The sequence below is a fragment of the Biomphalaria glabrata genome, chromosome 1 (assembly GCF_947242115.1).
Source record: "Biomphalaria glabrata chromosome 1, xgBioGlab47.1, whole genome shotgun sequence".
Classification (NCBI taxonomy): Eukaryota; Metazoa; Mollusca; class Gastropoda; family Planorbidae; genus Biomphalaria; species Biomphalaria glabrata.
Genome location: NC_074711.1, coordinates 12,332,673 through 12,346,779, shown reverse-complemented (window position 1 = coordinate 12,346,779; position 14,107 = coordinate 12,332,673). Strand labels below are relative to the sequence as shown.

Sequence of the window (14,107 nt, the reverse complement as noted above, 5' to 3'; positions counted from 1 at the left end):
CTGAGTTTTCCCATATCTTAAAAGTTGAAAAACTGATCTTATGGTGATTGAAACTGTCCATGACAGAGGCCCCTACATATATAGTCTTCTCAGGGAAATTAAATATAGACCCACTTAAAGTATTTAATTTTGCATAGGCCTATTATAGTTTATCACTCTATAATAATATTATAAAATTGATGGATTATCTTGAAACGTTATTCGAATTTTAAAAAGATTGACAGTAGTTGACCTTTTTTTTTTATTATTCCAATTTAATTGTCCATAGACATTTTTTTTTACAACTAGATCTAGATTTTTCTGCAAGCACCCCCCCCCCCCCCCAACCTTCCAATGAAAAAAAAAAGTTATTTATAGATTTTCTTTTTTTTTTTTGCGTAAAATAAGGGTGATCTTAGATAATGTGGGAATACAAGCCCTAATACAAGTAATGTTTGTAAAATAAATAACATTATTTTATCTGGTAAGGGCTCTACCAACTGCAGAAACAGTAAATTTGATTTATCCGGCGACTGGATCTCTAGAATCTACTAGACTGTAGATCTATAGATCTAAATCTAGATCAAGAGTAAATCATGACATAGAGCTAGATTAGTAACGAGATTTCACGAGACTTCAAACATGGCACCTTTGCCATTAGTAAGTGCTTTGCAAAACTAAACGATGTAACTACAAGTGTTGTTTTTTTTTAAGATAGATCTAGATCTAATAGTTCTACATCACGGTAAGATTTTAACAATCTATCAGTTTAATTGCTTTTGCAGTCTTTAATAGCCAATCAATTGCATGCATACCCATAACCTTTTGGCTTTTTTTTTTCTAAAAATCTAAAACTAATCTAACTAACCAGACCAAAGCCGCAAAGCAAAGAAAGTTACAAGTAGAGTAAGACTAACTAAGAGTTTACTAAGAGTTAAGTAAACTTTACTTTTAGTTTTACTATTCTATTATTCTAGATCTAGATTAGTGAGTGAGTATTACTATTACTAAACTAAGTCTAGACTTAGAAAGACTTCTTAGTAATAAGTTCTTACTTTACTTAATTAAATTTTTAAATTAAAATTAATTAGTAATTCAGACTTAGTTACTAACTTACACTACTTAGACTTACAGTTACAGTGTTACACTAGGCTAGTTACAGTTTTACAGTAGTTACTAGATATCTATATTAGTATATAAAGTATATAAGTTCTTACTTTACTTTTAAAATTAAAGGGAAACTCCGATGGTTTTGACAATTTTTGATATAATATATGTGTTTTGATTTACAGATAATGAATATATGATTCTTTTTTTTTTTTCTTTTCAATAATAACTTAGTAATTGATGTTTTTCCGATGTAATTTTCCTGCGTGTCCAAAACAGTCAGACTTTCACTGGGTTTCTATTTGACGTCACAAATGTGTTTTAATCTATTGACTTATATAACAGGAGACCATACAGCAAAGTTTACATTCTCGTAAAAGAAATATATCTTGGTCTATGCAGTTAGATCTAGGATCTTGTAAGCAAAGAATAAATGTGTATTAAAAGTAGATTTACATGCTTAACTAACCACGGCAGTCCGTATTTTCTCGCCAGACCACTCAACACACAACACACTATCGCTTGGTTGTCTTGTCATGACCAACAACACGTAGTCTCGACTCGCCTTACACTGACCAGTTTGTTCGAATCAGTCAGACACACGATCTATTTACTTCTTGGGACAGAGAGAGGCTTAGATGAAAATGTTACTCTTTTTCTCGAGTTGATTATATTTATCCTAAAGAATGCGTTTAGATCTATCTATACATGTATATATAACTGTATCATAGCTCTGGACTAGGCCGTCACTAAGCTTAACAGCCTAACAGCTACTGTAAGAATGAAGCGATACGATTGGTCAAATCTAGTTTCTCTTTCAGTATTGTTGATGGAAGTGACGTATGAACTAGCTTAAAACAAAATCTCATAGAACCCCATTTTTTTTTTAGATGTCAAGAATTTACTGACTAATTTATTAAATATAAATGTTTCTAAGCATTTAAATAAAAAATGGTAAAATGTTTACTATTACAACTTTTTACGCAGAATTTAAATGTCAATAACTCAAATTTGAAAAACCATCGGAGTTTCCCTTTTAAATTAAAATTAAGTAGACTCTAAAAGTCTAATTAAAAACTTAAAGTTACAGTGTTACAGTTTTACAGTAGTTACTAGTAGATCTACTTAGAGCTTACAGTCGACTTACTTTACTTAGACTAGTCTAGATCTAGAGTAGCTTTTATTTATTCCGGACATTAGTGACATTACATTACATTTCATTACATGAATTCGGACACTCGCTGTTTTTTGTGGTCATTTATTTTTATTTTGATATTTAATATGAAACTAGCATGCTGTATAATAATGAATCATAATGTGCTTGAGCTTGTCCATTTTCCAATGATTCTGACCCAATTTCCTTCCATTTAGTTGTCATTTTATGTAAGAAAAAAGAATTTCAAATGTCTAGAGACTAAACTCTAAGCCTGGTTGTTGTTTTTTCTTATGTTAGTTGTGAGCTTGATACATTGAATGAAGTTAAATGCCTAGATCTAAACTATTCTAGACCTACTAGATAGATCTAGATTTCCAGATTTATATATAGAGAATATAGAGGATTCAGCTATTTTCACAAAAATGGCCATCCTAGCCTGTAGTATACTACAAAAGATTGTCTGTATTAGAAATTTATTAAATGAATAAACAAAAAACACAAACATTCAACACACATCTAATCATGCAAACATAAAATAAATCTAAAAGTCGGTGTAGAAGTCACTATCCCAGTGAGCCAATTTTGGTAGAATAAGTGTGTTCATATTTTTATTTTTTTGTGTTCGTATTTATGCATAATTTGAAAACATTTTTATGATTTCATGTGAGGAGCTATGCCTGGGGGATCTTAAAATTTAGTTAATATTAGTATAGAATTAAAATCTGAGTTTATTGATGCCTAAATATAGAGACTGTTTGAAATTTATATAAATTATTATTATGCTGTTTGGAATCAAATAATGTGTGTCAAATTTGTTTGAATTAAATGAAAACACATGGCCTCTTTGACCTTAAACTTAAATATAATAACAAATATAGGTTAGGGGTATAAATATTAGTACTCATCCTTATTCTCCTTAAACTAAAGAAAATTTTGATACTTCATTTTCTTTTCTATGTCAAACCATTATCAAATAATGCACTGTCAAAGTCAAACTTTGAAATTTTACCTATAGGTGTTCGAATAGCATAAACTACTCTAGTAACTTCTCTTTGGTCTAGCTAGACTAGAGAGTTATACTGAACTTATTCTTATAATTAAAATAATTTATTATTAGAATAGATTATAGCTAGATTCTAGATCTAAGTCTTAGATCTATTCTAGATTTACTCAACAAGATGATCCAGTAAAGACTTTTTATCTATTTTTATTTTTAGCTCTCCTGTTTATGTTTGTAATCATTGTAATGTCATCACAGTGCCTTGAGCCTGCATTTTGTTTGTTAACAGTGCTCTTTAAATAAAATGATTAAATCTTAGTGTAGTGTTTGACTTATATTAAAGGGAAACTCCGATGGTTTTGACAATTTTTGATATAATATGTGTTTTGATTTATAGATAATGAATATATTATTCTTTTTTTTTATTTGCAAGAATAGCTTAGTAATTGATGTTTTTGTGACATAATTTTTCTGTGCATCCAAAACGGTCAGATTTTCACTGAATTTCTGTGTGACGTCACGAGTGTGCACTCAAATCCTATAGATAGGGAGGCGAAAAAAATTTATCTTTGGTAAAAAAAATTTTCATCAGTACATCATTAAAATACTTTAAAAGAACTTTCTAATGGTGTATAAATTATGACTGTATGTTTGACAGTAAGAAAGTTATGATTTTTTTTGTGCCGTTTTGACCTAACATTGGTTGACATGGAAAAAGTGATGATAGAGCTTGTCGCTGGCTCAGCCGGCGAGACACACTCCCAAGGTCAAAAGTTAAAAATGTTGGAATTGAGTTTTGTAGACGATAGATCTACTTATTAAATAAGAAATTTAATAGTAGATCTAGTATTCGTAGTAAATTTCTAGCTCACAAATCTGATTTCATTTATATTTATGAACTTCAGTTGTTTAAAATGTCTCAGTAGTATCATTATTTGAATTCTTTGGCCTGGAAATCCAATGTATTGTTGGTACTGCACCTGGTATTAACTTCAATTTTTTTTCAAATCCCATTTCCACAGCAATGAAGTTGCTGAAACAGCTTGTCTCAAAATGGTTTGAGCATAAACAGGAATTAGCTAATGCCTTTGTAAAATATTTGCTCTTCAGGAGAATAAATTTTTCCCATTTTCCCTTTAAAACTTCATCTCTTGGAAACAAATGAAAAGAGACTAATTTCTGTATCAGCATACTTGCTGATTTTATCTTTGTGATTGGAACTACTGCAACAAGCTGAAGAACAGTATTTCATTTTCTTCAAGTAGAAATAGAGGTTAAGGTTTAGATCTAGAATATTATTTATAAACAATGACAGATTATAAATCAACGTGGAGACTAGATCTAGCTGTGAAGCGTAACAATAAATGCGATTTGATAGATCTAGATCTAGAGAGTTTATCGGTTATATAGGTCTAGATCTAAATTTAGCCAGCACAGTTGTGACGTCACGTCTTTTAAAACTATAAACATCTCGCAGAACCCCGTTTTTTTTAGATGTGAAGAATTTTCTGTCTAATTTATTAAATATAAAATTTTCTGAGCATTTAAATAAAAAATGATACAATGTTTACTATTACAACTTTTTACGCAGAATTTAAATATGTCAATAACTAAAATTTGAAAAACTATCGGAGTTTCCCTTTAATGACACCTCCAAATCTGCATGTCAGATGATTTGGAGAAGATACAACACAAGTGAAAGTGTCCATCTCTTCAAACAATATTACATAAGTTACATTTACATTGTGACAGAAGGTATAAATTTACTATAAATATAGTAATTAATATACCAAAACTGATGATTTTGACAATTTTTTATATATAAAATCATAATACATTTTCATTTACAGATAAGGAATATATTATTATTTTCATTTTATTTTCAATAACTTAGTAATTAATGTTTTTCTGCATATCCAAAAAACAGTCCAATTTCTACTGGGTTTCTATGTGACATCAGAAGTCTCTACATACTATATCTGATTAGGTTATTAACGTCAGTCAGATGAAGCCTATTTACTTTTAGGGCAGGGAGTGATGTGGATGAAAATACTATTTCTTTCTCCCCCAGAGATGGTATTGCTAATTTTCTGAGTACATCTATATGATCTATATATATATACGATTGTAGATCTAGACCTAGGATATATTATTTTTGCCCCTTGGATAAAAATTCTTGCTTCATTTAAAAAAAATATTCTATTAACTTATTGTACAACAGAAAACCATACTGTAAAGTCATAAATGAAATAAACCTACAACTTTACTGTTAGATCTAGATTTAGTCAATATGTGTAAAGAAACCTCAACTGACCACTCTACATACAACAAATATTATTGGGTAACATGCAAGGAAAAAATGTGTGTTGGTCTTTTCATGACCTTGTAGGTGTACTAAAAAAGTAGGCTAGGCCTATACTGACTAGTTTCTTAGAATCAATCAGACACAGTCTATTCACTATACTTTTTGGGCAGGGAAGGGTGTGGAATTGGATGAAAATACTTTTAGTTCCTAATAACTTTACCAATGACTATCATAGCCTATGATTAGGCCATCACTAGGCCACTATAAGTATAAAGCAGTCAATTGGTTAGATCTAGATTGCCTTTCAGTATTGTTGAGGGGAGTGACATTTGCATACTAAGAAGAAAATACAAATTTTTATTTTTTTTTTAGATGTGAAGAATTTACTGTCTAATTTATTTAATATAAATGTTTCTTAGCATCTAAATAAAATACATTATAATATTTACAATTACAACTTTTTATGCAGAATTTAAATATATGTCAATAACTCGAGTTTGAAAAAAAATATCGGAGTTTCCAATTTAATAACTAAACAGTGTTACTCTGTTACATGTAGACCAATTGTTTTAGTAGGCCTCAACACTGACCTGTATTTATTATTTTTACTGCAACATCGTGTCATGGTTATTTTCACTGACCAGCATTATAGTTATAAAAATGTTTAAATTATTATTACAATGTTATTTTTTGTATTGCAGCTATATTAAAATCATGGCTTCAACTCTAAATGAGGAAAGTGTTGAGAAGAAGTTAAAAACAGTCAACAACACACAAGACAGTATTCAAAGTCTATCTTTGTGGATCATTCATCATAAAAGTCACCATGCTAAAATTGTGGAACTGTGGATGAAAGTTTTGAAAAAAACAGGTAGTGACACAAGAAAACTCTTGAACGATTTCTTGTACAAGCCATTGTTTTAATGCAAATAATGAATACACTGTTGTTTTCTTCTGTAACCAATGAATACTGTTTATAACAATTCATAACTCTTGCTATTATATGTATTAGTGTTGAAAATATTTGAAGGTTGTTTTATGTTATTTGCTAAAATAATAGTTCCATCATATTGTTTAAATATCAATGATTTCACTTTAACTTTATGTGCAACATGCTATTTAAATGTGTCATATTTCTGACTTTATTGCAGTGCAACCCTCGCATCGCTTAACTTTGTTTTATCTCTGTAATGATGTTGTACAGACATGTAAAAAAAAGAAAGCTTTTGTCTATAATACAACATTCAAAGAACATCTTAAAGAAGCTGCTAGTTTAGTCAGGTAAACAAAGAGAATATGTACATTTTTCATTCTATTTGTTCCTTGCTATTTCAGAAATTAAAATATGTCATTTTTATTTTTTTATGAGTAACATACTCACTGCTAGATATTTTTTAAAATACTCTCTGCTAGTAATTTAAAAAAAATTTAGTCTAATATAGATTTAAAAAAAAAAAACTTGTGGCGTATTAAAGCAATGTAAATATATTTGTTTGTAAAGGGACCATTCTGTCAAGGGCAAAATTGAACGCATTTTCAATATCTGGGGAGAAAGAAACGTTTATGACACAGGTTTTATAAAAAGCCTTATTGCTGTTTTGAGTAAGTAGTAATGTTTGACATGTTTACTAATGCCACCTAATGATTATAGAAATTTACAAATAGAGCATTAAATTTTGCAAATTGACTTCAAACACACACAAATAATGTTTGTAAGTTTGTATATTAATCCTTTGTTGAAATCTTTAGATGGTCAGTCATTTAAAAAAGCTCACTCTAAAGTGGACTCTGACTCCAACAATGGTCCCATTAGTCCAGTTGGTACACCTTTCAATGAGTTTGAGCTGAAAGAAGTAGCTTCAGATTCTCAAAATGACAGCATGACAGAGAAAGATGCTGAAGAGAGTGCTCGTATTTTGGCTGAATTTAAGGCAAGTTTTTTAAAAATATTTTTTTAAAAATGTAAATGTAAGCAGTTAAAGCTATTTCTTATTCATAATGTTGTCATTTTCAGCCCCATGAAATGATTGAGCAAATCACAGCATTTAGAAGACAGGAAACAGACATCAAATTTAGAGTAAGTCAGTTGTCCCATCTTAAATTGGATGCTTCCAGTATAGAAGCAGTTAAACAGCTTAAAGGTGAGTCTTATTTTCATTTAGCAATTTGTTTTAAGAAGACATAAAAGTTTTATTACATAAATAGTAAATTTTAAATTTGAGGCCTAAAAAACTAGGTGCAGAGGATGTAAAGTTGATCTGATCTTTTCTGCGGGCACTGGTTAGCAAGTTATTGTGACCACCAGAACAGTTATCAATGCTTTTGCTAATTGCTAATGAATGTATGATGCACGTTAGATATAGGTTTTCTTGGAAACCATTGGAGTAGCCTCCATTGGGATTTCAACTGTAAGCCCTCTGTACAACAACCTATTACTTTAACTTCTCTGTCAACACCAGTCTACACCATTCAAAAAATGTGTTAGAAATCATTATTAAATATTTTAAGGTAGTTTGCGTTTTATTTAAGAAGATATTAATGATTCATATTAATGATCAATTTATAAGTTGTACTTGTATATGTCTGCTAATGAATTGCAATATTATTGTTTTATTAAAAATTTTCATTTATTGGAACATATAGGAAACTTGATCAATATTGTTATTTGTAAAATACAGTCGCATCTGGTTAATTGGACCAGCCGCTTAGTCTGAGAGAAACAAATCCTATTATATATACCTGTTCTATTGTGTTCTATTTGTGTAAATGCAATTTTAATTGCTTATTTAGACCAAAATTAGTCCACATTTATTGCATGTCAAGGTGGCTTTCCCTTTGGTGGTAGAGGAGCTGGCCATTTTCCGCGTGGCACGCTTTTCTTCAATATTTTTTAAACATATAAATATATATAAAGTGCAAAGTTTTTAGAATGGATTCAATTTAGAATAAATTACAAAACTTAGTTGATTTTTTTGAATAATTAATTAAGATTTGTCTTACAGACAGAGCCCATGGCAATGATTTCTCCAGTCAGTTTGAAGATTCCTGCACTAAATTGGAAGATTTGGTGAAAAGACAAACTCAGCACTTACAGGATCAAAAGGCCCTGCTTGAAATTCTCAACACTAGTGAGACTTTCTATGAGGAGCAGTACAGAGAGGCTAAAATTGTAGCAAATGTAATGAGTTTCCTCTGTCTCCATTATGTTTTTTTTTTTTTTTTTTGCAGTTATAACATACACCACCATTTGTATATGGACACATGATAAAAAAAAACCCCACATTTTATTTATTGTATAAAGTTAATTTTACTTAAGTTAATAAAATGCAGAAAGTATTATTTTTTAAACATATTGTTGATAAAAGTTTGAATAGCTTTAAAATTTCTGCTGTCATTCCTTAGGCTTATAAAAACTTTGGTGCTCGAATCAACAATATGAAGAAAAAATTGGATGAGCTTAAAATGAAGTATCCAGCAGCTGAAAGCCCTATTCCCTCTCCTGATATTAATGCACCCTCCCCAGGCAACACCCCTCCTCATATAAGTAATTCAGGTTATATGTACAATCCAGCAAGTTCCATGATGAATTATGATTCAACACTCAACAAAAATAGTAAGTATTATTTTTTTAAATAAAATACTTATGATAATGGTACTAAGCAACCTATTTCATTTGTATGTTAGTAATGATTTATAGTGAATAATTGATGTTTATTTCTACTTAACAAGAAGTTTTTTAACATTTCAGCTTGGAACTACAATGGCACAAATAACATAGGTATAAGTGTCCTGAACTCTGCAAATTCTGATAACACATTCCAGGGTAAGCACAAAGCATTAATAAAATATTGTTAGAAAAAGTTTCATTCCTGGTATCCTATGTATTAGTTTTCATTAAAAAAAAAAAAAGAAATATTAAGTTCATTTAACTCTTTCAATGCGGCGTTACTCTCAGTGAGTAACTTGGTATATAATATTTATTTCACTATCTTTTTTATGTTAAACTTTTTATTTCTTTTTTTTATTTTCCTGATGTGGGAGTGATTATTCTTTGTTTTGTTAGTAAATTCAATGCAGTACCAACACATAAAAAAAAAAGACAATATTGTGTTGATGGTTCCTCTTTTTTAGTTTATTTCCTGGACCCTGAAAAATGTAGATAATACCATTTCTTTGTGCATTTGTTCATCTTTTATAAAATTTGACGTGGTTAAATGTGTTTAGTTTTGTGATGGTTCAATATTTATGGATTTTTCAGTATATCGATTTTTTTTTATGAATTTAAAAAAAAATTTTCCATGCTCATTTAAAAAAATAAGGAACAAAAATCTTTTCTTGTATAATTTATTTTATTTGTGATATTTTTGTAGCCCATTCATTTTTTTACAAATAAAATCAAATATGTTAGATTATTTAATAAAATAAAATCAAATTCCTTTACTGGGAATGATGATGCACTGGAAGGGGCTGAAAGAAAACAATTAACACTGTTATCCAAGGGCAATACCCTTAAAAGAATAGCAAAATCTATCTGTAGAGGTTTAGACTGTGGTGCAAATCATGCAAGACAAATATAGAGTTTCATCATCTCATGGTCTGTCCCTTTGGGTGTTGTGACAGTTCGAGTTACCAAATCCCTCCATTTTTCCTGGTCAGCAGCTGTTCTTAGTAGGATTCTTTTGCATTGTCCAGCCAGCTTCAGACTATCCTTTCTTCATGCTCCCTCCTGTATATAATCTGTAGAAATAATTTTGTTTTATTTATTAAATTTTTATAAAACCAAAAGATATTCTTTTGTTTGTATTTTGTTTTAAGTAGAGTGTGTGCTTTTAAAGTTATTCTATTTATAAACCGTGGTAAATGATTTCTTTGGTCTCTCTTCATAAGTAACCAGGAATTTTAGACCCCAATCTGGATTTTTTAAAGTCTGTAGCGTGGCATCCCTGATTATCCATCATACATCAGTATAATATATCAATTCAGCTTAACCTATTTTTTACAAATTCCATAGTCTTTTCTTCATTATTTTATGTAGATATCAAATAATATAAGTTTTATTGTTATAAATTTCAGACTCACCTCCTTTGGAAGCACCATCACCAGAAGGCTCACCACCTGATTTGAATTTAGATGGATCTCAGTCTGGTAAGAGCATTGGTTTTCACTATTTTTACAGTTAGTATTATTTAAATCAATCTCTTGAGTTGATGTAATCTTTAGCAATAACAGTTTTTGAAGTTATCATTTAAATTTTGATTGATTTAAAATTATATAAAATGTATATATAATAGCTAAGAAGCTATGTAAACTATTTATACAATGTTTGTTTTCAGCAAGTGTTAGTTTGGACTCAAGACTTGCAAGTTTTTTTGATCGTAACAGAAATTCTTCAAACCCGCCAGTTTATACACCTCAGATATCACGTTCTTTACCTTCAAGCAATAAGTTTTCTAAACTAGGTGAAGAGGATGGAAGTGCAACACCTTTAGATGATGAAACTCCTACTACGCCTGTCCAAGATGAACATTTGGCTTCCCCCCCTAAGTCTCATACACCTCCCAAAAAAGAGAAACCAATAGACTTCTTGTCAAGATTAATTTCTCAAACTCAAAAAGCTCCCCTGAAAACAGGTCCTACGAGCTTTCTTGACAGCATACCTCTTTTAACAGGCATGACTAAAAAAGCGGATTCAGTGAATCCTCAGGCATGGACTCCATGGAAAGCAAATCCAAATGATAACAGCACCATACCATCTCTATCATCACCTACATATGGGCCGGCAGCAACATTGGCTACATCACCAAACCCGTATCCTACTCCTACAATGGTGCCTCCCCCTATTCCTCTACCCGTACCACCACCATCAATATCTTTAGGTATGAGTCTGAGCATGCCTCCACCACCTCCACCACCATTTTCCCTCACAACTGTTCTGCATCAGGATTACATGGCGCCTCCATTAGGGTTTCAACAAACATCTCCAGGACAGAAAGAAAACTGGCCAGAACTGGGTCATTCTTCAGTTTCTGATCATTCTTCTGTTAGACCATTTCACAACTCTGTCCTGAAAGAATTGGTGCCTGCTGATTCCTTTGATAGTAAAACAAGTCGTAAACCTGCTGAAAGTTCCTCTTCTCACATGGAGTCGGATGCAATGGAAATTGTTAGTGATGAAGAAGATGAATCATTGGGAAGTCATGCTGAGGCTTCTGAAGCTAAAACGGAATTTGCCCAAAAACTGAAACAGAAAACTTTGGCCCAAGGATCAGTAAAATCTCATGTTTTTGTTCCCAACCCTGAAAGACCAAATCTTGTGACACTGGCTGCGCAAGATGACCTTGATGAAGAGGACATGATAGATGATAATACAGTTGTTGAAGACAACAGTGATTGGCCTTCTAAATCTCACAAGTCAGCACATAAATCCAGGTCAAGGTCACACTCAAAAGAAAAGGACAGGTCTCACAAACACAAGAAGAAGAAGAAGCACAAACGTAATCATAGCGATGAAGATGAACCTCATCTTTCAGATGATGACAGCAAAGGTATCTCTAGCTTAGGTAGTGTGGTAAAAAAAATTGAGAGTCGCTCTAGCAGCAGAAACAGTAGAGATAGCATTAAAGGAGACAAATACGAAGAGGAAAGAAAATTTGATCGAAAATATGAACGATGTGAAGATAGGCCCTATGGTTCACGAGGTGATTACAAATCCCAAAAAAGTCTTAGAGGATCCAAAGATCCAGTTGAAGCATACACACAGGCATACAGAGATGCATTTTTTCAGCAGTATAGCCAATCACAATTCAGTCCGTTTCCAAGTGGTCCTGGCCCAATGGATCCCAGAACAAGATACAGGAAATATTAAATGTGAATATGTTGCTTGAGATGAACTTTTGTTACAATATTGAAAGTTTCTTCTGACAGTGAAGAAAAAAACTTTTTTTTTTTGTCACTGTTCATTTGTTAGCAAGTATTTTTCCTTTCTTTTAATTTTTATTTGTGATATAAAAAGTACTTTATTCTCAAAAAAAAAAAATTCTATGTACATGATGTTGATTTCAATGGGAAAAACAAAATATTGTTGCAGTATTTTAAATTTTGCTTTTTAATTAAAGAAACAAAATTTTAAAGTGTTGATGAAACTTTTGAGTTGCTGTACTTTTTAATATAATTTAAGGTATTAACAGTGGTGGTCAGTGACTACATATGAGGGTGCAAAATAAATGCTAAATTGACAGCTTATCTTGCATCAGCATACAAGTACATGTGCATTCTACAATTCTAACAAGTTACTTCAATTGAATTTTTTTTTCAACATATTTGAGGACATTCAGAAATGTTTACCTAGAAAATATAAATGACTTAATGGGAATTAAATCATTATTCTGCTATAGTTTCCAATTTATACTTAAAAGCACGACCGTAACAATGGATCTTTGACTAAGCATGCTATCTTACATCTCTGGACGCTTGCAGTACTGTAAGATTTAACTCTTACTTCTGTTATTTCACCATATTATCTGCTAAACTAGATTTGTTCAAACAATGCCCATTTCCAACATTGTTTTTTTTTTTTATGGTTTAGAATGTATTGAGATTTAAAATTGTTTCATTTCTTGAAGTTTCAGCTTTAGACCATTTTCTTTCCAGATGTCTATATTTCAATTGTAGCATTTCAAAAAAAAAAAAAAAAAGGTCATTCTCTTTATCTCCATATTTCATAATAAATAAAAGTGTCGTTCCAGACACATTAGTGGTAAAAGTACCTTGTATGAAGTGAAGTTGCTGGAGATAAAAATCACCATGGATCCCAACAACTGCTACTGATTTTTTCCTCAGGGTTGACCCCCCCAAAGCCTTTCCCATGTTTGCAAGGAAGCACAGATTTGGATTCATTTTGTCTTTTTATTTGATTAGCAGCTAAGGCTAACAAGACCCTCCTGATAGATTTAGAAATTACTGGCATTTTCCCCTTTCTTTCATCCTCTGAGCCATGCCTTAGGAAGCATTTTATAGTTAATGGAGTTCTCTTAGTTAATTCCAGTTAAGGCAGCACAAATGTTTAGTATCAAACTTTAATGTACATCTAGGTATGAGATGTTGACTGAAAGCAAGCAAAATACTTAGAGACAGCTTAAATAACACCTTTTAGTCACTACCAATTTACAATTAATTTTCTATAGGCAATTTCATTTTAATAGCATGCTTTCAAAAAAAAAAAATTTGTTGAGTTGTTGCACACCAATTTTGAAAAGTCATCTTCAAAGATCTAAAATGTACTTTTAATAAAATAAGAACTCTTAAAAGGATCAGGCACTCTATGCATATTTACAATTTTTTTCTGTCCATTTCACAACTAAATGGACAACTCACTGTATATACTAATTGGAAGGAGCTATACTTGGCAAACATTCTTAATTTAACTAAATCTCATAGTTTCTAATGAGTGCATTTTCCATCACTAAGAAAAGGAGTCTGGTTTGAATACATTTTAGCTGTACTGGTGAACATATTAAAACATTTGATTTCTCAATTTTTCATGAAGTATGCCTCAGTTGTT

General features: G+C 31.1%; 1 protein-coding gene across 3 annotated transcripts; it reads left to right on the top strand.

Moving 5' to 3' along the window:
• Positions 1 to 374: 374 nt before the first annotated feature.
• On the top strand, positions 375 to 14,034 carry LOC106061168 (regulation of nuclear pre-mRNA domain-containing protein 2-like). 3 transcript variants are annotated; one of them, XM_056022331.1, is made up of 11 exons: positions 375 to 639; positions 6,249 to 6,418; positions 6,699 to 6,828; positions 7,049 to 7,149; positions 7,297 to 7,478; positions 7,562 to 7,688; positions 8,550 to 8,725; positions 8,950 to 9,160; positions 9,296 to 9,370; positions 10,621 to 10,692; positions 10,881 to 14,034. In XM_056022331.1, the coding sequence occupies exons 2-11, from the start codon at positions 6,262 to 6,264 to the stop codon at positions 12,410 to 12,412; spliced, it is 2,763 nt and encodes a 920-aa protein (XP_055878306.1). In that variant the 5' UTR covers positions 375 to 639; positions 6,249 to 6,261; the 3' UTR covers positions 12,413 to 14,034. The 3 variants fall into 3 exon arrangements, with proteins under 3 accessions (XP_055878306.1, XP_055878299.1, XP_055878315.1); XM_056022324.1 differs by having other exon boundaries at positions 375 to 724; XM_056022340.1 differs by lacking the exon at positions 375 to 639 and adding an exon at positions 951 to 970.
• Positions 14,035 to 14,107: the final 73 nt, after the last annotated feature.

Bases quoted from the DNA above. Each gene is read 5' to 3' on its own strand.
- LOC106061168 (XM_056022331.1), top strand. From the start codon at position 6,262: ATGGCTTCAACTCTAAATGAGGAAAGTGTTGAGAAGAAGTTAAAAACA. The intron at 7,689-8,549 runs GTGAGTCTTATT...TTTGTCTTACAG, and splicing joins AGCAGTTAAACAGCTTAAAG to ACAGAGCCCATGGCAATGAT. The intron at 9,161-9,295 runs GTAAGTATTATT...TTAACATTTCAG, and splicing joins TTCAACACTCAACAAAAATA to CTTGGAACTACAATGGCACA.